Source organism: Podarcis raffonei, chromosome 12, assembly GCF_027172205.1.
Source record: "Podarcis raffonei isolate rPodRaf1 chromosome 12, rPodRaf1.pri, whole genome shotgun sequence".
Taxonomy (NCBI): Eukaryota; Metazoa; Chordata; class Lepidosauria; order Squamata; family Lacertidae; genus Podarcis; species Podarcis raffonei.
This window is the reverse complement of record NC_070613.1, coordinates 2,570,621-2,595,161: the sequence shown is the minus strand read 5'-3', so window position 1 is coordinate 2,595,161 and position 24,541 is coordinate 2,570,621. Positions and strand designations below refer to the sequence as shown.

Genomic DNA, 24,541 nt, shown 5'->3' with positions numbered 1-24,541 from the left:
TAATCAGCACTACTGGTTAGGACCAAACTGTGCTGCCTGGCTTTTCAAACTGTAAATAGAAAGTTTAACACTTTCCTTACACTGAGATACTGCTCTCTCCCCCAATGTTTTCTTTAGCACCAACTACGAACTTGGGAGGGATTTTCATGGGTACAAATGGGGGATGGGGTTACCAAACACAAGTACGCACTGCTGCTTCTAGTTAAAGTTCTAAAAGGGAAATGTGTCACCAAGTTAAACTTTTTTTTAATGTAGAGCTTTCCACTTGGGATGGGGCATGGTTGAGTAGTTGCACGAAAAAGATCCCAGCATCAATCCCCATCACCTCCCTCTTTAAAGAATCTCTGTAATGAGGAGAGGGAAGTCCACTAGGAATTGAGATGTATGTGCTGAGATGATGGCGTCCTTGGGATCCTGCGATTTTGAAAAGAATGGTTTCATAGAAAAACCTCCTCCCAGAAGTTGGTTGAAAGGAAGCTGACAAACCCCAGCCAATAAGCCTGACTACATGTGATGATGAGGCATTTGGCTTCCTATCTCCCTCAGAAACACAATATTTACATACAAGTTCTGGTTGGACGGTTGCTTAAAATTTTAGTTACAGGTAGGTAGCCGTGTTGGTCTGCCGCAGTTGAAACAAAATACCAACTAAGTTTGTTATTGGTATGAGCTTTTGTGTGCATGCACACTTCTTCAGATACAGTGGTACCTCAGGTTAAGTGCTTAATTCGTTCCTGAGGTCCTGAAACTGTTCTTAACCTAAAGCACCACTTTAGCTAATGGGGCCACCCACTGCTGCTGTGCCGCCGGAGTACAATTTCTGTTCTCATCCTGGAGCAAAGTTCTTAACCCGAGGTATTATTTCTGGGTTAGCAGAGTCTGTAACCTGAAATGTATGTAACCTGAAGCATATGTAACCCAAGGTAACACTGTACTTAGTTGGTCTCTAAGGTGCTACTGGAAGGAATTTTTTTATTTTGCTTAAAATTGGCTAGACTCTCCTTGATACATTTCATCTCTCCTATCTCTTCTCCCTCTTGTTTTTCCAGGAAGCGGACCATTTTGCTCTGCCAGCGATGTTCTCCCTGAATTCATGTAGAAGAGGTAAGAAGGTAGCTGGCCGGATTAGGGTGGGTCATGGGGGAATCACTATTTTTGATGACTAGGGGGAAAAGCTCTAGAACTGGTTCTCTGCTCAGTCACACCAGACCTTTGTGAGACTTGAGCTTCCCCCTGTGGCAGTGAATGAAATTTCCAGTCCCTTTCTATTCACACTGGCTTCAGGTCCTCATGCCGAGTTTCTGACAGGGATGGGGAGTCTGGTGCCCTCCAGATATTGTTGAACTACAACTTCCAGAAGCCAGCATGGCCAATGGTCAGCGATGGTGGGAGTCTGAATCCAGCAACATCTGAAGAGCTTTAGGTTCCTCATCTTTGGCTTACAGCATTGGCTAGGACGTAGTCAGATGTACTACCTAGAAAACGATAAAGAAGTTGTGGGTCATTGTTGAGCTGAAAATCATCTCATGCCTTTGGCTATGAATTGGTCCATGATCCCAGGTGTGTTTTTCAGATGTCACATCAAGGCTCATTTGAACCAGGCACAACCAAAACATTTGTTACTGAAGCTGCTCATGAGCATGTAGTTGGCCTCAAGCTAATAATGACACACATTCGACGATTCACATCTTTGCAGATCTCCAGTAGTTATTTTGATAGTGGCCTTTTCCCTCTCTGCAATGGGTGGCATTCAACTGTCATGGCATATATAGAACTCACATACCCTGCAAATCCAGTTTTCTGTCCAATCTAGCCTTTACATTGGTTATCCACATTAGATTAGGCTTTGGTGTTCCCCAACCCCCAATCCAATTTGAAATAGGAACATTCCCCCTTTTTAAACCTCATATATCCCTTTTTCTTAGTTGTGCTGCTTTGCACCACCTCAGTGAGACTGCTGTCCTTGGTGTTGACAACATCTGTACAACATGTTCTCATCTTCTATCATGTTGTCTCTTTCCTCTTTTCCCTAACCAAACTCTCCATTTAGCTCATTACTAGTTTTCCACGCTAGTTGCTCCAGCCATCCGCCATCCTTGTTGTTCTTTCTGAGCTCCTGGCCGTTGATTTTAAAACGAGGTGCTCATGCAGGAATAAAGAATTCCTGGGATTGGCTGAAAGAGAGATGATTACTGTGTCCGCCCGGTGAAGTACTATATCACCTTTGCAGCCCTTTGGCCTAAAGACCCTGCAAATTTTCATCACCAAGAGCAATGCATTCAAGGATTCTTTTCCTAAACGCACACTTGGCTCACTTGTCAGGTGAGTTGGCACGATGATAACATTGGCAGTGGCCGAATCAACTGCAGAACTTGAAAAAGAGACCCCAAGCAGGGCAGGAGTCCTCAGAACAAGGCTAGTGGTTTGTCATGGACTCCATGGAGGTCCTGTGATGGGAGAGGAACACAGCAAAATTACCTTCCTGTCTGCATCAGAAAGGCTCAACCATGGCTGGTTCATTTGAGACGAGAGTGGCAAGTTATGCCTTTAGCCTGACCTGGCAGGCTGCAGGACAAAATGTAGAAATTAAATGCTGTTAAAATGCTTTTATGTTGCTTAATAAAAAGTTTTGTGACTTCAAATAAGGAGACGGTTGACTTTTGGCATCTTTCCTACACGTTGCGTGCTCAGAGCTGCAAGCTTTTGTATAGCTGTCCGTGACAAACCACTAGCCAGACTTGTGTAGATGGTTGTCCATCATCTCACCTTTCTCCTTCATCTCTCTGTTACTGTGCTCTAGCTCTTTCCTCTTCCTGTCAAAGATGGGGTTGCAGCTGCTATTCTTTTCACTGCTGTGTTTTACATACCTGGCTCCTTTCTCTAGAAATACTGTGGAGAGGGGGGAATCCTATTGGTCCATCCTTCCAACCCTGACGGCTGATCCATTCCATGTCCACGGCCTGCTCCCTCCCACTTTTCTCCCTCATATGCCATATTTCTTTAGCCTCACTCTTTGCTCCCTCTCCTTCCACAGACGCAGTTGCCCTCCTTACGTAATCCCTTGGGGATAGACCCACCCCTAGCAACTACCTGCTTTGGGAAGATCTCTCACTCCTGCCCATTAGCCTTTCCTTCAGTTGTTAGGCTGGGAGAAAGGGATTCGTTTGCTAGTGTGTGTGGTTGCTGCTGCCACCAAAATACCTTTTTATGGTGTCTGGGGTAAGCAGAAAAGTTCCCCTTTCATTTGTTACTAGGAGACTAAGGTATAAACTGTCCATGTCACCTGAAAACAGTAATGAGAGCAGAAACACAGGTGCCGTTTCAGCTGCACAGCTAGTCCACCCAGCAGTGGCCAAACTGGACCACACCCCTTGCAGCTGCACAAGGGAAGCATTGGTTTTCAGGCACCAGCAGCGCTTCTGCCAGCATTTGCCAACCTGGTGCCTACCAGACATTTTGCATCAGCCCCGTCATTGTATGGCCTTGCTGACCGGGGCCAATGGCAGTTGTCTACCAGATCTTTTGTACAAACCTGGTTGGCTAAGGCCAGTGCTCACATTCCTGGCAGCCAGGGCTGTCTTAAGTATATCCGGCGCCCCGCCGTTTCCCAGAGTTATTGACTTTTCAGGGAAGACGGCGCTGCCGGCGGGGCTGGAGGAGGCGGGCAGTGCTGGTGGCTCCTCCAGCAGGGAAGAAGCAGAGGCTGGATGCGGCACCTCCCAACTCAGCTGGCCGCTTCGTGCCACGGTAGCCATGGCAAATGGGAGCCTCCGGGCGTGGCAATGCTTGGGCGTGGCATGCGGAGGCGGGCAAGGGAGGTGAGCTGGTGCCTGGATGCGCCACGTCAAGCCTCCGGCTCTTCCCGGACACCCTCCAGAATTTGGCGCCACTAGCCTCTGCTGGCAGCGTTAACCTGTTCCCCCAACCACATTTATTTGAAATCCAATTAAAGCTATTTAATTAATTTAACAGAATTGATGCACTTGATCCAGTGATACCAGCTTTTCAAAGTCTGGTTGTCACTGACACCCCTGCCGCCTCCTAGCGCCCCCTCCATTGGTAACCCCTAGATCTGTCCCCTCCTTTCCATTCCTGTGCAGTGAGGAGAAAGGTGTCTGGCTGCATAACAAGCCACCTTGTGACTACCCTAAAGCACTGGAATTCCTTGTGACTTCTCCCCCATGCTACTTTTCCAGACTCCCACTTGTGTATTTCAACAAAACTCTGTGTTGGTTCTCCCTTCATGTGTGTTACACATAGCCTTGGGGTCTTGTGCTGTGCACTTTGATGTGATAACCTTACTTCAGCTTGTGTGACTACAGTGGCACGGACTTCAGCATAGCTTTGCACCCACCAGGGCAAGAGTGTGGTCATGACCCTGCCCTCCAATCCTTGCCTAGTGTCAGTAGGCACAGTTGTCCTCTTCTCTCTGTCTGCAGGCTTCTTGCACCGCGGTGGGACTTGATTTCCATATGTTGGTATTATAATACAAACTTAGTCATTAGCTTGACAAAGAGCAGAACAGAGCATTGAGGCCATGTTAAGATTGGGAAGCCTCCATTCTTACATGATTTAAAATTACCCTTGGATATGATAGGAGTTACTGTGTGTCATAAGACACATTGTTCAAGCGAACTTCCTTATGGGGGGGGGGGTTGTCTTCATTATGGGTTTAATAGGCACACAGCAGGTAAGTTCAACTGGGCCACGGTCTCTTCATGTCTCCCTGCTTGGAAGAGCTGCTTGTGTACCCATGTTTATTTTTTTTTTTTGCAAAGCACTGGCTCTTTATTTTAAACCAGTTTTTTTGTCTTATGAGCCAATCCTATGAACTTTTGCTCTAGCAACAAAGCATTCTGGACCAAGGACAATTCCCACTGGATCAGTACCACCTTGCTTCTTGAAGCAAAGCTGTAGCATTCTGAGTTTTCCTGGGCTGTTTTGCAAGCCCCAGCATCATTTGCTCCGTGCTGCCTTGCTTACAAGGCAGCAGCACTGCGGACAGACAATACATCAAGAAAACAGGCAGACTTTGGCAGAGGCCATTTGTTCACAGAACTGTTGACCCACATTCAGGCTGTTAGTGCGGACCCAACCATGCCAGCAGAGCGGCAGCCATCTGAATTCTTGCACCTCTGCTGGCCTCTCTTGACAACCTTTGTTTCTTTTGTCTTTTTGAAAGCCCTGGTTATCTAAAGTGGTTGTGATCTGTGCAGTTTTTGAAAGAAAGCCACTAGGCTTCCAGTTCCCTTCGGAGCAACACTTACGTTGTCATTTCACTAGCATAACGGGTGTTTTAAGATCCTACAGGCCTGGAAAATTAGGGAGCTTCAGCTTTTAGGCTGCAGGTATTGCAGCCCATTATGATGAGGACAGGGACGCGGGTGGTGCTGTGGGTTAAACCACAGAGCCTAGGACTTGCCAATCAGAAGGTTGGCGGTTTGAATCCCTGCGATGGGGTGAGCTCCCGTTGCTCGGTCCCTGCTCCTGCCTACCTAGCAGTTCAAAAGTGCAAGTAGATAAATAGGTACCACTCAGGCGGGAAGGTAAACGGCGTTTCCGTGCGCTGCTCTGGTTTGCCAGAAGCGGCTTAGTCATGCTGGCCACATGACCCGGAAGCTGTACGCCGGCTCCCTTGGCCGATAAAGTGAGATGAGCGCCGCAACCCCAGAGTGGGTCACGACTGGACCTAATGGTCAGGGGTCTCTTTACCTTTACTATGATGAGGACATCCACAAATAAGCCCGGAGAGAGGGGTGAAGGCAGAGGTGAGGCTTGCTGGGCCCACCAGAGCCGCTCCTCAGCTCTTTGCCTAAATCCGAGGGGGCAGCGAGCACCTTTCCCCTGGCTCCGGAGAAGAGGGTCGGGGGCTTGGGTCCTGCTGCTGGGTTGAGTCCGCCTGCCTGCCTGCCTGCCTGCCTGCCTTTGTGGCGTCCCTGCGCTTCACCCCGGCGCCCTCCAGGGGGCGCGCCGCGGAAGGCGGAGGCGCCCCTCTGGGCTTGGTGCGCGTGCGCCCCGCTCCTGCGTCGCAGCCGGCGTGCGAGCGTGCCTCCTTCCAAGATGGCGGCGTCCAGCCGGCTCCTGCAGATGCTGCTCGACGGCGCCGCGGGGCCGCTGTGGCGAGCGCAGCCCACGCTGCGTCGCTCGTTGCGGAGGGGCCTGTGCGAGCGCGCGGCCGGCGCGGAGCAGGCGCAGCAGGCCGAGGACGACGACGACGGAGGCGCCGACGGCGACATGGGCCGCCAAGGTGAGCCGGCGACGCCGGTTGCTGGTTCGCCTTAGGCCGGGGGGCGGGACAGGGCAGCGGGCGGAGGAAGACTCTCCCCTCAATACCCGGCCTCATGGGAGCGGGGTGAGGGCTATGGGCGAGGGACCATGAGACCCCCGCGCCGGTCCTCCTGCTGGCCTTCCTCCCCGGTCCTTTGAGGGGGCCTCTCCCGCCCGCACTTGGAGGCGATGCGGCGCGCTTCTAACGGAGCTGGGCGCGGTCAAGGTCACGCGCCGCACGTGCTCGCAGCAACCCCCTTCCCCCGGCAAGCGAGAAATGAACCTTAAAGTGGCGGGGGGGGGGAGGGACCTTCGCTTCGGGTTCCTAAAGCATGGGTAGGCAAACTAAGGCCCGGGGGCCGGATGCAGTGCATTCGCCTTCTCAATCCGGCCCGCGGATGGTCCGGAAATTACATGAGTAGAATGTGTGCTTTCGTTTAAAATGCATCTCTGGGTTATTTGTGGGGCATAGGAATTCGTTCTGAGGGACAGTGGACCAGCCCCCTGCTGAAAAAGTTTGCTGACCCCTGTTCTGTAGGAAGCGAGGGGCTTCCCTAGGCGTTAGGCCCGCTCTAGAGGGTGATTTCACTCACAGTCTGTTCTAGAGGCCCCCCCCCCCCCAGGGTTGTGGCTCAAAAGAACATCCCATAAGCAGGAAGTAGTCTTGGACTTTAGGGGGGCAAGGAGGATCAGGAAGGTGAGCAGACTTTCAGCCGGTATTGTCTTTTACTGGGGCCTCTGAGCTCCAGGGTTGGTTTTCAATGCCAAGTAACCTCCTAGAAGGCCATGGTCGAAGCAATGGGATCTGTGCTACTGTTTAATTCACTCTGCTGCTTTGAGTAAATTTGATGCTGTGATTTAGTGCAAAATCCTTGCAAATATTGGTTTAGCAGGTCGTTACCAGCCCACTTTTAATCTTAAGAAAAAGGATGAGTCAGTGGCCTGGGTAAGATGAGATTCTCTGCCACTACAGCACACCAGTTCAAAGCACAAAGTGTATTTGCAAATATAAAAAATGTTGGGCTTGTTGTGGTGATCTCTGTGGTTGTGTTGGTCCATAAGGGGAAACTCCAAAGTCCACAGTTGTGCATAACATTAATTATGATCAACCGAAATGCCACAGAATTGTGGCGAGCTCTGGAGTTCCTCAAAACTTTTTGTCGAGCAGGAATTAGAGGGAGGAGGAAACTTTTTTTTAAAAAAACTACTGTACTAACATTAGATGGAGGCCAGTCTGTAAACTCTGTTCCAAGCTGGTGATTGTAGGCTGATTACAAGCCAGACTTTTGAGTTCTCAGAGATGGGGAGCAACTAATAATTGTGGCTTCAAAGCCCAATACATGACACTTTTTCTGACGTGTTCAACCACCGGGTGATTCCCCATCCTGATCTACAAGCTGACCTCTTGGCTACGCCGTCAATCTATATATTTTTTGTACTTTTTATCCTTGTTCCCCTCACCACCTGCTTTGTACAACATTGTGCCTGATTAAGGCTTCTGGAGAGCTCAGAAGCTTCCCACACGTTTGTTGGTCCCAGCTGTGGATTTTGAAGGTTGTTCTTGTATTTAAACCTAAATTGTGTCTGATGATTGGTGTTTATTGAGAACTTCCAAGTTGGGAAATGACCTGAAATGAATGGCCCCATTGCGGAATTCTTAGTGGGAAGTCTCTGCTCTTTGTCATGGTACCATATTTTATTTTATTTTTTAAAAAAAGAAAACACATAAGCTTCTGTTTTCTGGGAGTTTATGGGGTTGGCGCTGAAGGTACCATAGGGGTATATCCATCTGTTTAAGCTCCACCTTCTCAAACCTTTTTTTATTCTGGATCTTTTCCTTCTTGCTTTCCTCTTAGATAGGACAATGCAAGGAGGTGAGTCAATTTCACTTTCACCTTTTCGTTGGCAAGTCTAGCTGCTGCCATAGCCTGTGTGTGTGTGTGTGTGTGTGTGTGTGTGTGTGTGTGTGTGGAGGATTGATCTCTGTTATCTAGATATGGTTTCTATTGAGCTCTTATGGTATGAACACTTTAAAGATGTTTTTGCTGTCTTCAGCTCAAACATCTGAGCTAGCTAAACGCTTGTGCAAGGTGGTTTGAGCATGTGGAGTTCTCAAAGCAGAGGGCCAGTTGATGCAGTGCACCTTCACCACACATCAAAAGCTCACTGTGCACTAGTGGTTTGTGTAAATCAGCCCCCAAGAGCAGCTAGCCCTGGGAGTTTTGATAAGACACCTCTTCCCTGGTGTCTTGAATCCTGGTAAACGGACCTCAAGGCTGAGTCTGCCCTCTGCAACATTGGACATTGCTGACCTCACATGGATGACAGATGCATTGCACGATTCATTTGTCTTGTGTAGTGTTCTCAGTTTGACAGGAGGTTAATTCTCCCATCCCATAATTTTCTTTCAGATTCAAGAGATTTACTGAAGGAATTTCCCCAACCTAAAAATTTGCTCAACAGCGTCATTGGAAGAGCTCTTGGCATTTCCCATGCAAGAGACAAGCTGGTGTATATCCACACCAATGGGCCACGGAAAAAGGTAAACTGTCTGCAGCACCTAAAGCAAAGGATGGAAGGGGCAGGGAAGCAAGTTCTTGCTCGGTGTTCGAAACTCCCATTGTTCTAGGCGCATTTTGCAACAGGGAATTTAATTAGCACAAGCAGTTTCTGAACTCTGGGCGCAGTACTGTGCCTAAGATTTCAGATTAAAACTGCAGAGTGGAAGGAAAGGAGGACCTTTTTCTGCCTCCCCACTTCAAGCCACTCTCTGAAGACTTGAGAAGAGACCTTCTTAAGAATATTAGGGAGGTGGGCAGGGGAAAGACTAGGCCATGTGAACATAATATTTTAGCTCATTCATTTTCAGCTTGGTATTCTTGTTATTAAAAAAGCGCACCTAGACATTCCGTTATTGCGCCCATAATCTCGGTTTAAGGTGCCATTTAGCTCCTAGCTTTCCTTTGTGTGAGAGCTTCTTGTGCGCATAAGATTACGGGTTAACACACTTCCATAACAAGCACACATCATAACGCTAGCAGAAGATCCTAAACCCTTCAGCAGTGTGTATATGAACATACATGAGTGCACAGGTAAGCCCAGGCACACACATGGTAACAGGAGGCTGAATCGGATGAGCACCATGGCCCTTCACAACTCTACAGTTCACCTCTTAAGGTGAAGCTGCATGTGAGGAGAGCTGGTGCTTGCTGTGCGACTGCTGTGCTCTGTTACAGGATGCTCAGAAGCAGCATATATGAGCAGTATGCCTGACCTCTTGCCTTCTTTGTCCTTCTGCAGAAAGTCACGCTGCTCATCAAGTGGCCAAAGAACGTGGAAGTGGAAGGCTATGGGACCAAAAAGATCGACGCTGAGCGGCAGGCTGCAGCCGCTGCTTGCCAGCTCTTCAAGGTGAGGGGGGGGTTGTTGTCAGGGGGTCATCCTTCATTTCCTGTCCCTGTCAAAGAGCATCCTCTCACATGCTCAGGCCTCACCCTGTGGCCAATTCTTGCTTTCATTTTACCAGCAACATCCTTATATATACACAGACACCTAGTATGATTCCAAAGACCACTAGGAAGACTTGCCCTCTGGCTGCAGGGGGTTCCCTGAACTTTTTCTGCCGTTTTGGGCCTTCCATATCCAGAGCCAGGCAGTGGGCGGTGCTGTAGGATTAAATGGGCTTTTGAGAGGTGAGTTGCAGTAGGCAGTTTTGGCTTTGCGTTCCTGTAATGGTAGCTGTCCCAAAGTTTGGGGGTTCAGCAAGCCAGAAGTGGAAGAGGTGCTGGTCTGTTTGACACCCCACTCCCAAGTTACATTAGAGGAAGGCAGAAGGGAAGTCTTGTTTCCCCACCAGTGCTTCAAATCACATCCAGTGAGTGACAGTTGCTGTCAAAAACTAAGTCAAGCTTCCATGCTGGTCATGCGTGTCAAAGGCACAAATCTCTATTATTATTATTATTATTATTATTATTATTATTATTATTATTACATCCTTCATCTGCAAATCTCAGAGTGGTTCATGACATAAAAATACAATATACGTTATAAAAGCGAGAACGAAAACAAACCAAACAATACCCCTGTCCCCACGAATACATTTAAAAGGGATATAGGTTGTTAATTCTCATCCCAGATGTCTCCAGCTTTCTCCTCTGCCTCTCCCCACCCCGTCCTATGGACTACCATCGCGCCTACAAATTTCTGTGCTGTTTGCAAATCCTGCACAGTATCCTACTTCTGGTGGTCTGCATGTACAAATGTGCATTAAATGAATGAATGAATGTGTATTATTACGACCAAACAGCCAGCTTACAGATGTGCATTGTTGCACTATGGCAGCCTTCACTAACCTGGTGCCTTCCAGGTTTTTCGATGGGGGGTTGTGGTCCAAAACATATCGTTGGCACCAGGTTGGCGAAGGCTGCAGCATCAGAAGGAAATGTCTGCAATGGGATGCTAAAACCACAGTGAGCAAGAAATCTGCCTTTTTTAAAAGGGGAGTGGTTTTCAAATGAAGTTATTGATACTGGCATAAAAAGTTTATTTCCTCAAATGCTCCTAAACATTGCTGTTTTTACCTATGTCATCTTGAATCCATGTATCTGTATAAAACAATGTGCCTTTGAAACTTGGCTTTCCATTGCTCCTCTCTTGCCCACGCGCCCTTCCTGCTCCAGAGCCTGAAATGCCCCTCTGCCATGCTCTGGGTCCAGACCAGCCACCTTAACCTGGTGCCTTCCAGGTGTTTTGGACCGCAGCTCCCATTAGCCCAAGCATCCCATGGCCGTCCTGGCTGCACCTGATGGTGATTGCAGCCTGAAAGAACTGCAGCATCCCAGTTTGTGGAAGGCTCTGCTAGTCAGCCATCTTACTCCCCTTCTCTTTGTCCTTGCTGAAATCTGAGACACTGCATCCAGGCCACGCAACCCTAAACCCCCAGTTTGGTCCTTCGTTGCTCTCCCTGACATTGGCAGGTGAAAGAACCAGCTTGCAAGTGGCGATGACTGCAGTTGCCGGTCATTGGGGCAGTACTGGGCTAGCTGAACAAAGAAGTCCGGCTTCTTTCTGACGCAGCTTTTGAGTGGTTTAAAACACCCTTTTCTTCCCCCCTTCCAGCCATCTTGACTGCCTTTCCTTTCCTCTGCACAGGGCTGGGGTCTGTTGGGTCCCCGAAACGAGCTCTTTGATGCCGCAAAGTACCGCATCCTTGCTGAGCAGCTGGGCTGCCCCGATGAGCGGTGGTACTCAGAGGGCAGCCGGTGGCGCTCCAAGTCCGGGCCGTCTCTGGCCGACCTCTCGACCTGCTGGAGGAGGATGGAGCCTAGCGAGCCCATCCAGTCCCTGGAGCACAACAGGCTCCCAAAACCCATCCGGAAGGAGGAGCTGGAGGAAGGGGAGCTGGAAGAGGGGGAGCTGGAGGAAGGGGAGCTGGAGGAAGACACTATCGACGTCTCCGATTACTTGTCCATGGCGCATCCAGGGGCCCGCACCCCACCCAGAGACATGAGGTAGGAGAACCTGAAGGGCATGGGCCTTTCATGCACACGTGGCATCAGCATGAGATCAGGCCTTTGTGTGCTGGCATGGCCCTCGGGACAGCATTGGATAATGCCCTTGGCAGGATCTTCTGAGAATCTTCCAGGCTCTTTCCTAGCTGTATTTATACACTGCCAGATTTTTGGGGGGTGGGGCTCAAAGTAGTTTACAAAAAGAAAGATAGAATAAAATTACCAAGAAGTAAAATTAACAGCAATAATTTAGGACTTTGGAAAAGTTAAAATAGCAGTATTTTAGCTTCACTTTTCCGAATATCTGGGTAGGCCTGTCTAAACAGGAGTTTTTAGCAGGCGCCGGAAAAAGTACAATGAAGGCGCCTGCCTGGTATCAATAGGCAGGGAGTTCCAAAGTGCAGGTGCTGCTGAACTGAGTTCTTACAGTTGCGGAATGGGCATTTTATGGCATCTGTAGTAGTGCCAGTTCTGCCAATCACAGCAGGAAGACGATCTCAAGAGGTGAACTGGTCCCACAGTTGTTAAGGGTTTTATATGCTAAGTGTAGCACTTTGAACCTGAGCCGGTAGCAAATCAACTCTGTTGCAGCTCTGTAGTTCCACCAGTCCATCGTGTATTTGTTTTACATGTGTGTGCCTAATCCTCAGGTGACATGAGGAGCAGTGAGTTTACCGCCCCCTTCCCGCGTGCCTCACCTGCTGGTCTGAGCCGTGCTGCTCCTGCCTGCAAATGCAGCCTCCTGCTTCCCCTTCCTGCTCTGGTGTGGTGTGGGGAGGGAGGGAGGGAAGAGCTGGGTGATCCTGGCCACGTTCTGGAATGCCACGGGGGTTCTGGAGCCAGTGTGATGCAAACAATTTCCAGAGCACAGAACAGCATTGCCTTTGGGAGCTAGAAGCACCCCCCAGTTCACCAATCCTGCTCAAACGTGTCTCCATCTGTTAGGAACGTCAGCTCTCCTGTTTTATGTTTTTTAGAGGCTAGTGGGGAAGAAACAGAGGTCTTTTCCTGGTAGCCACGGAAAGCCAGGAAGACACGTTTCTGCCTTGGAAGTGGGGTGTCCAAGTGTGGCTGTCCATGGTCAGGAAGAGGGCACCCTGTTTTTTGTGGCTTCTAGTCCCCCTCAAATTCTGCTTCCCCCCGTATCAGTGTCCTGAACACATACTCCAAGCCATACTTTGCAGTCCATAATAAAACGGGGGAATAATCTATTTGATGCACCGTTGCATAAATCCTGTATCTCCCAGCCGCTCTTCAGTGGGTGGGCAGGTGTAGCTCTGAAGGCAAGACGGATGCCAGCTGATGGAGGCCACGTGGCAACCTTTAGAACGAGAAGATCTAGCAGCCGCCTTCTCTTCCCTCTCCTGCTGCAGGGACGGCTTCTCTCTCGAGATGACAGATGACAACACAGCCCTCCGGGCTCTGACCCAGTTTCCTCTGCCCAAGAACCTCCTGGCCCAGGTGATCCAGATTGCCACTTCTTCGTCCACAGTCAAGGTGAGTTGGAGAGGGAGGCGGGTCTCTTTGGAGAGGCTCTTCTTAAAGCAGCCTCAGCAGTATGAGAATTGGGCCTGGGGCAAGTAAGTGCCACCACCCAGATAGGAGCTGCCAGAAGTGAAAGGCAGAGAAACAGTATCCAAAGGAGCTTGCAGAGCAACGGGTCCCCAGGTGACTTTAGCCAGCAAGCCAAGCCGTGTAAACTACAGGAAAAAGCAGAATCTGTAGAGTTCCCAGGTAATTTCTGCCCCTAGGGGAAGTTCTCCAAGCGAGCTTCCCCCTATCTCTGTCTTGGCTCGCTACCGAATAGTCCAGCATTCACCAACCTGGTGCCCTCCAGCAGTTTTGGACCGCAGCTTTCATCAGCTGCAGCCACCACAGCCATGCTCCTGCCAGGCTGGCTGATGGGAGCCGGAGTCCAAAAGGGAACCAGGTCAGCTCCAGGTTTATTGCCTCCAATTGTCCTTTGCTTTTAAATTGTTCTGTGCAGTAAGTGTGATTGGGGTTCGCTTCCAGGGGTTCCGTGTATACACAAAGCCTGGAAGCTTGGAGATGTTTGTGTGAAATCTCGTGGGAACTTAGATGCCGCCATGAAATCTCTTTTTTTTTTTTAAGATATTTATTGAGTTTTTCCACCTTTATACATTCAAAAATCAAAAAGAGAAAAACAAAAATGTTAAAAACACATAAAGTTTACAATCCTTATTTTCAATAACATATTTCCCTGACTTCCCCACACCTCCCCTTCTTATATTCCAATTCAAATTGTTAACTCAACAAGTTCTTGTCCCCAATTTTTGACCTTTTTATATTTAATTCATTTTTTTAAAAAAACCAATTTTAACTTATAAACATCAGTATTTAAACATCAGTGCTCATTCTTAAAACTTTTTTCTAAAGTCGACCCAAATTCCCTTCCACGAATTCCCCAATTTTCATACTAATAACAAAACAAAATAAAAAAAAACAGATTATTATTCTGCACCCTTTGGATTCCCAACATGAGCATCCCAACGTGAGCACCCCGGAGCTGGTACCCATCCTGATCTGGGCTCTCCCCGCCCCCCACAAAAAAAGAGAGAGAGCTTAAAAGCACTTTGCACACCAGGCACCCCTAAGCGGATCCAGTGTGCAATTAACTTTTAAGCTCTCTGTTTTGCTTGGATTTAACTTGTGCAATTTCAAACCAGCCTGCCTTTCAGTTGCATGCGGTTGAAACTGTACAAGTTAAATGTGCGTAAGATGCGATCGTGCTGTATTTTGTAAGTCTCCTTTGAGGCGTTTTTGTGAAGAAGCTAACAATCTTAATTGATAATGACACAATACGGAAAGAATATGCAGCAGCAGCAGCAGAGCTCAGTCTGGCACTTCCTAGTCCTTTAGGCAGCTAGTAGGGGGGTGTTGCTGTAGTGCCGCCTTAACAGCCATGACTGACCCACTAAAGGTTAGCCTCTTCCAGTGGGAGCAGCTGAGTGATCCTGGCTTCTCTGTGAGTTGGAGGAAAGGAAGCAGCAGACATTGGGAGGTAGTGGGGGCTCCTCCCACTGACCCCTTCTCTTTTGCCTCGCACAGGAGTACATGCAGTTCCGGACGGTGGGCACCAAGACCAAGATCTGCAAGCTGACCCTGCGCTGGCCCTGCCCCATGACCTTCGCCGCCAAGGGGCGTCGCAAGGTGGAGGCAGAGAACAAAGCGGCTGCTCTGGCCTGCCAGAAGCTGAAGGTGAGACTTGGGGCTCCACTCATTCCTCTGTTATTTTATTTGCACGCCGCTCTTCCACAAAAAGAACCTGCCCAAAGTGACTGACAACCAAGAAAACTGGAATCAAAGCGTTTCAAAATCAAACGGTGCAAAAACAATTTCGTGGTAAGACAGCGCCAAATAGCAAATAACAAACAAAACAAAAAAACACAACACAACATTTCAGTACAGTGGTACCTCGAGTTACAGATGCTTCAGGTTACAGACTCCGCTAACCTAGAAATAGTACCTCGGGCTAAGAACTTTGCTTCAGGATGAGATCAGAAATTGCACAGCGGCAGCAATGGGAGGCCCCATTAGCTAAAGTGGTGCTTCAGGTTAAGAACAGTTTCAGGTTAAGAACAGACCTCTGGAACGAATTAAGTTCTTAACCCAAGGTACCACTGTACTATAAATATGACAAGAATGCATTACACTTCCCGACAGTAGCCAAAATAACAAGGGAGCTTAGCTGTTCCACCTTGGTCGTAGAAGCACCCCTCCCATGATGATTCTCACAGCCCCTGTCCAGCAGCAGCTTCTTAAAAGCCTTTTAAGTGCAGGACGGGGGGGAGGACTAGCTGGAAACACCTTCCATGATGATGTTCCTCCCCTAGCGCTTCCCACTGAAGGCACTGGGCCACAAATGACCTCTGCCAGCCAGTCTCCTTTCCAGACCAAGGATTCCTGTCCCCGAGGCGGCCTTTTTCCCTGTCTCCCTGCCCAGGCGAGTCTCTTCCCCCACTTGGAGACCCTCCTAGGCTGACGCACCCTTCTTCCTCCCTTCCAGAGCCTCGGCCTTGTGGACAAGAACAACAACCCCCTCAGCCACGCCATGTACAACATGACTTCCCTCCGGGAGCTGGGCGAGAACCAGCGGAAGCCCTGCCACATCAAGGTCCCCGAGGCCACGCTGCGCAAGATCGAGAACTACCTGAACCATGTAAGCCTTCCCTTATTTCAAAGAAAGTGGGCTGGAGCTTGGGTTCCAGACGAGAACCAGTTGTGGGGAACATGTCACTGGGAGCCGCTGAACGTGGAACTCCTGTCACCAACTGGCAGAAACAGTTGAAGAACTCTTGCCTTGGCTACTTGTTACCTGTATGTTCTCCTCCTCCCCTCTCCCCACATCATTGGCCAGGTGGCTGTGATGTCATGGAATGTTTGAAAGCGATCTAGCTGCTTGGGGTGAACATATTGGAGGTGTTTACTAAGAGCACAATTTCGAGGAGTGAGATAAAAGGTCAGTTTGGGACTTGGGACAGGAGAACAGCTTCCCTGGGGCTGAGGAAGGGCTGTGGGGCTCATGGACCAGGGGCCTGTTTAAAAACAGGCAAGACAGGTGGGGAGCATTGTGGAGGCTTGGAGGTGCAAGGAAAGCTAGTTTCACATTTCTGTGGATCTACAGTCATGGGGAAAAGAAAGTGCACCCTCTTTGAATTCTGTGGTTTTACGTATCAGGACATAATAGCAATAATTTGTTCCTTAGTAGGTCTTAAAATTAGGTGACTATAACCTCAGATGAGCAACAACATATGACATATTACTCTGTGTCGTGATAAAGATGGCACTGAGGTAAGACGCGCTTGTCAGAGCTCTCTTCAATTATATGTTGGGGCTACTACTACTTTTTAAACTTTTAAAAGCTGGAATTGTAAGGTGTACTTAGTTTTTCACACACGGCTTTTCCATTTTGGCTTTATTTCTGTTAAATAAATAATGACACGGTTCAATATACCATGCGTTGCTGTTCATCTGAGGTTGTATTTACCTATTTTAAACCTGCTAAGGAACAGATAATTGTTGTTACGTCTTCATATGTAAAACCACAGAATTAAAAGAAGGTGCAGTTTCTTTTTCCCGTGACTGTAGCTGGACTCCAGATTTCTGCTGTTCCAGCTTTCTCCGCCTGGAGGGTATCTTTTCCCACTCGGAGCTGCCTCTTAAGCATTGCTTTCTGCATCTGCTTTGCTGTACAGATCTTATCCTCCTTGAGATAACCTTGCCAACTAGATGACTAATATTCCAAAGAACCAAGTTTTAAGAGCAGGCAGCCTGAGGCCCTTGAGTAATTTCGTAGCCATCCCAGCACTGAAATTCAGTTCTTTGGTCGGGAAGGTAGTTTTGCTTTGGTTAACGATGGAGTAGACTGAACTTGGAAGCAAGACAAAAGCACACCAAGAACTCAGGGCAATGTAAGTTTCAATAGTGGGAGTGGTCCCTACTCGCAAATCAGTAGTCAATAGGAACAAAAACTAATCCATTCAAAAGTATGTACAGTGGTACCTCGGGTTACATACATTTCAGGTTACATATGCTTCAGGTTACAGACTCCGCTAACCCAGAAATAGTGCTTCAGGTTAAGAACTTTGCTTCAGGATATCGTACAGCGGCAGCAGGAGGCCCCATTAGCTAAAGTGGTGCTTCAGGTTAAGAACAGTTTCAGGTTAAGAACGGACCTCCGGAATGAATTACGTTCTTAACCCGAGGTACCACTGTATTCTGCCAAAGATTACAAACTCAAAAAGAGATTACAAACTCCATGACGAATCTAACTATGGACTACTCATAAACTCTTATCTTTAATTCTGTAACAAATTATTGTGTTATACAAATTTTTATGAGTTTGTAATCTCTGTTAGAGTTTGTAATTTCTACTTGAGTTTATAATCCTTATCAGAATGCATACTTTTGAATGGATTATTTTTTTGTTCCTATTGACTGCTGATCTGCGAGTAGGGACCACTCCCACTATTGAAACTTACATTGGCCTGAGTTCTTGGTGTGCTTTTGTCTTGGTATATTTAATGACATGGACTTGGAAGCAGACTTCACCCTCGCACGGCTTCTGCAGCAGTCAGAGGGCAAGGCAAACTGCCCCCCTCCCAAGGCGCTTTCGCCCTCTCCTCCCCCCACCCCATTATTCCTGCCTGTTTTTAATCCGCCACGGTTTCTCCCTAGGAAGCCTAGGGCTTCCTCCATAGCCGAGAGCCATGATGCTTCAGCGGTTGCTGTCAATGCTGCTGTCATTTGGCACCAAAGGCCTAACGCTGAAGAAAAGGCCACTTTTTCTCTCCTCCCTCTCAGTACCCAGTGGACACCCAGGAATCCAGGCCGCGCCTGGCTGACGACATGATGAACTTGAGCAAGGAGTCGGGCACCCTCAGCGACGCCATCACAGGCAAGAGTTACATCCCCATGTCGGAGTCGGAGGAAGTTCGCCACAGCCAGAACCTCCTGGCTCTCTGGAAGCGAAGGGGCAGCTCCTGGCAGGAGACCCAGCCTCTGCCCGTGGACTCGCACCGGGAAGCCATCCTCTCGGCCATAGAGCAGAACCCGGTGGTGGTGATTGCCGGGGACACGGGGTGCGGGAAGACCACCCGCATCCCCCAGCTGATGCTGGAGCACTACATCCTGGACGGGCGCGGCGCCCAGTGCAACATGGTCATCACGCAGCCCCGGCGAATCAGCGCCATTTCGGTGGCGCAGCGCGTGGCGCAGGAGCTGGGCTCCAGCATGCGGAAGAACGTGGGCTACCAGGTGCGGCTGGAGAGTAAGCCGCCGGCCCGGGGCGGAGCGCTGCTGTTCTGCACCGTGGGCATCTTGCTGCGGAAGCTTCAGGGCAACCCCCGTCTGGAGGGCGTCAGCCACATCGTGGTGGACGAGGTGCACGAGCGCGACGTCAACACCGACTTCCTGCTCATCCTGCTCAAGGGCGTCCAGAAGCAGAACCCCGGCCTCCGGCTGGTGCTGATGAGCGCCACGGGGGACAACCAGCGCTTCTCGCAGTACTTTGGGGACTGCCCCGTGGTCAAGGTGCCAGGCTTCATGTATCCTGTCAAGGAGTACTACCTGGAGGAGATCATGGCCATGCTGGGGCGACACAGACACCGGCACTACGAGATCAAGGTGAGCCCAGCGCACGCACGCTCCCCCTCCTAACGTGGCAGGCAGTTCTCTGTTGCTCATGTGCACGTGCTCAATCTGTGCATCGTTACGAGGTCCTCTGTGGCGCTGGCCTTTGCACTGGACTGATGGACTAGCTGAAGGGTACCAGGTTGGCAAAAGGGTGCAGCTCCACCCTTTTGAGCACCCTTGCTTCTGCCTTTGTCGATGTTTTGTTAATTGTGGGTCAGTACCTGAGGAGCATTCCTTCACCCCCTTGTTCCCCAGCAGGGAGAGGTGGTGGTCCATTTGGGAAAGTTCAGTGACAGGGCGTTTGCTTTGCATGCAAAAGGTCCAGCTTCAGTCCCCAATGGCATGTCCAGTCCTGCCTGAAACCCGGAGAGCTGCTGCCAATCAGTGTAGGCAGTTCCACGCTGGGTGAACCTGTTGTTTGACTTGTCATCAGGCAGAGCTCTCTGTTTCCAGTATGCAAAAAGGCTTTAGCCCAATGCTAGAGCATCTGTTTTGCAGGCAAACGGTCTCAGGTTTAATGCCCAACAGGATTTGGAGACAGCCTTGCCTGAAACTCTGGAGAGTCAGTGTAGGCAATACTGAGCTAAATGGACTAATGGTCCAACTTGATATGACACAGTTTCCTAAGTGAGTGGGCAGCAGAGAAAGGAGGGAGACACATAAAGCCTTGCAGAAGCCCGCCTGCCCACCCCCAAAACCTGGACCCAGCCCTGCTACGTGGTGTTTCAACAAGGTGTGGTTGAAAATGCACATTGGGTTGTATGCAGAGGCCTGCTTCAAATGCAGGACTGCATTCCCCAGTTTCCCCCTGCAAGGGGAGCCATGTTCATTGATGCCGTATGAGGCTATACCACAGTCCCACTCACTGTGCTTTTATTTCTGGAGCAGCCTTCACTGATGACCTGGCACCCACCAGGTGTCTAGGACTAAAACTCCCAATGGCCCCAACATCATTGGTCTGCACTGGCTGGTGGTGTTGGGAGTTCCATGGCCCCCGTTGGTCTGCACCAGCATAAGGCATCACCAGGTGTTCCCCTGACAGTTGTTTTCATGCAGCTGCTTGCTTTGAGGAGTGCCTGGAGTTCTCCTGCACCTGGGCACACCTGGCTTTGTGCTCTCACTGTCTCTCTGCAGCACCTCCTGGCAGATATTCACTGTGCCTCTTTTTATCCCTCAGCAATCAGACGAGGAGTGCATCCTTGACCTTGAGCTGATCACTGACCTCATTCTGCAGATCGATGCCCACGGAGAGCCAGGTAAGTGGTGGCTGTTCTGCCTCGCACCCTCCCTCTCTGCCCTGGCGGATCAGAGGGTCTGGCATGCTTTTGCTGCAAGTGACACAGTTCGACAGTTCCCTCCCTCCATGCCACCCTGAGCTACCAGGTGGAAAGGTAGGGTGCAGATAACTTCACGGTTATGAGTGACTTTCAGTCTCTGTTGGTTGCAGGTGGGATCCTCTGTTTCCTCCCCGGCTGGCAGGAGATCAAAGGAGTTCAGCAGCGGCTCTTGGAGAGCCTTGGACCTCATAATAGCCGTTACCTTGTCTTACCAGGTGAGAGGGGGGCATTGCTCTGTTTCTCACCTCACTGTGGGGTTTGTGGGAGGGGGTGGCTGTCCGCTGCAGAAAGCCTAAAGCAGGGGTAGCTGCCATGGTGCCCTCTGGGTGTGGTTGAACTACAGCTCCCATCATCCTTTAGCACCCAACCAGGATGGCTGCTGGGAGTTGTAGTCCAACAGCTACAGGACATCAAGCAGACGACCCCGGCCTAGATTGCTGTGATGCTCCTGTTGGAGGGAACGGGGGACAGGTGCTCACAGGTCTTGTTTCTCCCCACCCTCGCCAGTTCATTCCAACATCCCAATGATGGACCAGCAGAGCATCTTCCCACGCCCCCCTCCCGGCGTGCGCAAGATCGTCCTGGCCACCAACATTGCCGAGACCTCCATCACCATCAACGACATCGTGCACGTTGTGGACAGCGGGACTCACAAGGAGGAGCGCTACGATCTCAAGACCAAGGTTTGTCTGGGCCGCGGTTGTCTTGGGTGAGGCTGTGGCAAGCTCAGAAGCGAGTTTGATCTGGTGTGGGGAGCGCGGGCCTCAGGGTATGGGATGGTGACATGCCTCTTCCCCCAGGTCTCGTGCCTGGAGACCGTCTGGGTGTCCAAGTCCAACGTCATCCAGAGGCGAGGGCGTGCTGGGCGCTGCCAGTCGGGCTTTGCCTACCATCTCTTCCCGCGCAGCCGCCTGGACAGGATGCCCACCTTCCAGGTGCCTGAGATCCTCCGCACGCCCCTCGAGAACCTGGTGGTCCAGGCCAAGATCCACATGCCCGAGAAAACGGTAAGGAGAAGCCCTCCTGGCTACAGAGCCTCCAAAGATCCTCTTCAGTGCAGTCTCCCCTTTCCTGGGCTTGTTCTAATGAGCAGACAGAACTAAGCTTACGTGGTGCCTGAAAAACATGTCCCAAAAAGCCCGTAGCTTTTGTCTGAGTAGGGTTCTCCACTGTTGGAATTGCTTAAAGCCCAGACTGTGGAACTCGCTGCCACAAGAAGCAGAGATTGCCATCATCTTGGGTGGCTTTAAAACAGGATTAGGCAAATTCCTGGAGGAGGAGAGATGGCTATGGATGGTTCCTAGCCAGGATGTCTCCGCTCTGCCTCCACAGCTGGAGGCAGCAATGCTTTTGAATTCCAGTTGCTGGAAACCACAAGCAGGGAGAGGGCTCTTGCAATCATGTCCTGCTTCTAGACTCACAACAGGCATCTGTTTTGCCAGGGAGAACAGGATGCTGGAATAGATGGGTCCAGGTTGACAAAGAGCTCATTGCACTTGGTTAAAAAAAAAAACCAGGGTCAAGAAGAAGAGTTAGCATATTTACGTCTCCTGGGTCCTAATCTCCCCCTCTTTTCCTTTTCTTCTTATCTCCCTCCCCCTGCCCTAGATGGTCCCAATTGTAGTGTGGGATTTTGACTGCAGGCTGGCCATGTTTTCCCTTATTGAGAATTTTAGCCATCTACAGGATTTGTAAGCTGCGGACGCAGAACCAAGACTGGGTTGATTTTCTGGTTCTGAGCTTTAAGGCTGTAGCCACAAGGCGTTGCTGAGCAATCAAGCCAGCAGTTTGTGCAGCCCAGCTTTTGCCAACCTAGTGCCCTTCAGCTGTTTTTGGATTGCAACTCCCATCAGCCCAAGAATCACAGAAGCATTTACTGTATAAGATTTGGAGTCATCAACATCACCTTGTCAAATGGTGGGCAGGCCAAAGCACTGAGAACCCAGAGGGGCTTTGAACATAGCTCTTATCTGCTTGACCTTCTTACTGTCCTTGGAGGAATGTTCAGAACTGGAACAGACCTGTAGGGTGTCAAGAGCCCCCTTCCCTTCCCTTCCCTTCCCTTCCCTTCCCTTCCCTTCCCTTCCCTTCCCTTCCCTTCCCTTCCCCAGTCCAGTGCCCCTTTCCACTCAGCTGGTCTTCATACTGTATACTCTGTGTTGCTTTTGGCTGCAGGCTGTTGAGTTCCTCTCCAAAGCCCTGGACAGCCCTGACATCAAAGCTGTGGATGAAGCAGTCATCCTTTTGCAAGAGATTGGTGAGTATCCGGGGAGGCAGGCCGGGAAGTGGGTTGCTGGTAGGAACACAGGAAGCTGCTTTTATAGACCAAGATGATTGGCACTCCAGAGTTTCAGACAGGAGATGTTCCCAGCTCTGTCATGCCAGGGATTGAACCTGCTGCATGCAGAGCAAATGCTTGACTACAGTCGTTCCACGTACGGCTGGGTCTGCTGTTGCTGTTGTCACCTTGGGACCACCGAGGTTGCCAAGCCAACGCAGAAAGCAGCGCCCTTCCCTCTCCTAGCCAGCCCTTCCAAGCGCTCCTCTGCTGCCCCCCCTTTCAGGTGTGTTGGACCACAGGGAGGCCTTGACCACTCTGGGCAAGCGCCTGGCTCAGATCTCCACCGATCCCCGGCTGGCTAAGGCCATCGTGCTGGCTTCCATCTTCCGCTGCATCCAGCCACTCCTGGTCATCGTCTCCTGCCTCACGAGGGACCCCTTCAGCAGCAGCTTGCAGAACCGCACCGAGGTGGACAAGGTGAGGGGCCAGCGTTGTCAGTGCTTGTGTGGGGAGGCAGAAGAATCAAAGGTGCATATGAACACCCCGTCGTTCCATGTTTCCTAGGCCAAGGCCATCCTGAGCCGAGAGAGTGGCAGCGACCACCTGGCTTTTGTGCGGGCAGTGGCCGGCTGGGAGGACATCCTCCGGCGCAGGGATAGCCGAGCTCGCGACAACTACCTGCAGGATTACCTGCTGTATGCGCCCAGCCTGCGATTCATCAATGGTAAGCAGAACAGGCGGTGCCCAGGGATACAGGAAGCTGCCTTGTACCAAGTCAGAATCATTGCTCCGTCTAGCTCAGTACTAGTCAATTCATCAGCCTGGCACACACTCTTTTCAGAGCGGAGATGTTGGGGCTGCTGGAAGTTTCCTGAATACAGCTCCCATCATTCCTAGCCATTGGCTAACACTCGCTGGGGCTGATGGGGGTTGGAGTCCAGCAGCGTCTGGAGAGACCCACAGGCTCCCCATTCAAGCTTTACTCAGGTTAAGCATCAGCCCTGGCTTCCCACGGACTCTGTTCTCCTGGCATGGATCCCCGTTGTGATCAAGGAGCCTGAACCTAGAGAAATTCTGCCTGCTTCTGAAGGTGGAGACCAGGGCCGTTGTTCTGGAGCCAGAATGGAATATTTAACAGGGCTCTGTATGTGGAAGGGAAGAAAGCCACAGACCCCAGATTTCTCTTTTTGCCAGTACAGTGGACGCTCGGGTTGCAAATGTGATCCGTGCGGGAGGCATGTTCACAACCCACAGCGTTGTGCGCATGCACAAAGTGCTGAAACCTGGAAGTAACCCATTCTGGTACTTCAGGGTTTCGGTGCGCCTGTAACCCGAAAATGCGCGACCTGAAGCGTCTGTAACCCGAGGTATGACTATACTGCCCTGTTAAGAATCTTGTTGCAGCTCTCTTCCAAATCCCCTTCTGCCAACGTGGACAGAGAAGACCAAGAGGGAAGCCCAGGCTGAATTTGTACCCGGCACTTTAAGAACATAAGAAGAGCCTGCTAGATCAGGCCAATAACCCATCTAGTCTAGCATCCTCTTCTCACGGTGGCCAAGCAGACGCCTCTGCGAAACCTTTGCAAGCAGGTTTCAGTCACAAGAGCCCTCTTTCCTCCTGTGGTTTCCAGCAACTGGTATTCAGAGGCATAGCTGCCTCTCCCTGGAGGCAGAGCCGAGGCATCCTGGCTAGGAGCCATTGACAGCTCTCTCCTGCACAGTTATGTGGAGCCTGACGCTGAGCTTTGCCCCTGCCCCCCACAGGCCTGGTGAAGCAGTTCTCGGAGAACCTCTACGAGGCCTACCTGGTGCCAACCCCCTCAGACTGCCTCTTGCCCTCGTCTGTGTGCAACCAATACAGTGAGGAGGAGGAGCTGGTGAAGGGCGTCCTGATGGCTGGGCTTTACCCCAATCTCATCCAGGTAAGAGGCCCACCTCCCCTTCCATACTGTCTTTGAGTGAAGCAACAGTGGGGAAGGCTTCCCTTTCCT

At 50.4% G+C, this 24,541-nt stretch overlaps 1 protein-coding gene and 1 long non-coding RNA gene across 4 annotated transcripts in view; one reads left to right on the top strand and one right to left on the bottom strand.

Moving 5' to 3' along the window:
- The window catches only part of DHX30 (DExH-box helicase 30), a 29,585-nt gene that overhangs the window by 2,793 nt on the left and 2,251 nt on the right, over positions 1–24,541 (top strand). The window contains exons 2-18 of one of the 3 annotated variants that reach the window (XM_053410276.1): positions 1,050–1,104; positions 8,124–8,141; positions 8,679–8,809; positions 9,568–9,678; positions 11,419–11,777; positions 13,151–13,274; positions 14,847–14,996; positions 15,805–15,957; positions 18,102–18,923; positions 20,110–20,188; positions 20,380–20,484; positions 20,777–20,952; positions 21,070–21,276; positions 22,445–22,526; positions 22,834–23,027; positions 23,115–23,274; positions 24,315–24,472. In XM_053410276.1, coding sequence (XP_053266251.1) covers positions 1,077–1,104; positions 8,124–8,141; positions 8,679–8,809; positions 9,568–9,678; positions 11,419–11,777; positions 13,151–13,274; positions 14,847–14,996; positions 15,805–15,957; positions 18,102–18,923; positions 20,110–20,188; positions 20,380–20,484; positions 20,777–20,952; positions 21,070–21,276; positions 22,445–22,526; positions 22,834–23,027; positions 23,115–23,274; positions 24,315–24,472 — 3,057 coding nt within the window. In that variant the 5' untranslated portion in view covers positions 1,050–1,076. Of the gene's footprint in view, positions 1–1,049; positions 1,105–6,045; positions 6,248–8,123; positions 8,142–8,678; positions 8,810–9,567; positions 9,679–11,418; positions 11,778–13,150; positions 13,275–14,846; positions 14,997–15,804; positions 15,958–18,101; positions 18,924–20,109; positions 20,189–20,379; positions 20,485–20,776; positions 20,953–21,069; positions 21,277–22,444; positions 22,527–22,833; positions 23,028–23,114; positions 23,275–24,314; positions 24,473–24,541 lie in introns of those variants that run through there. The other 2 variants (XM_053410277.1, XM_053410275.1) reach the window with 2 other exon arrangements.
- On the bottom strand, positions 956–12,787 carry LOC128424312 (uncharacterized). The gene is made up of 2 exons (XR_008332978.1): positions 12,476–12,787; positions 956–1,475 (listed from the first exon to the last, which is right to left on the bottom strand). It is a non-coding gene; the product is annotated as an uncharacterized LOC128424312 (long non-coding RNA).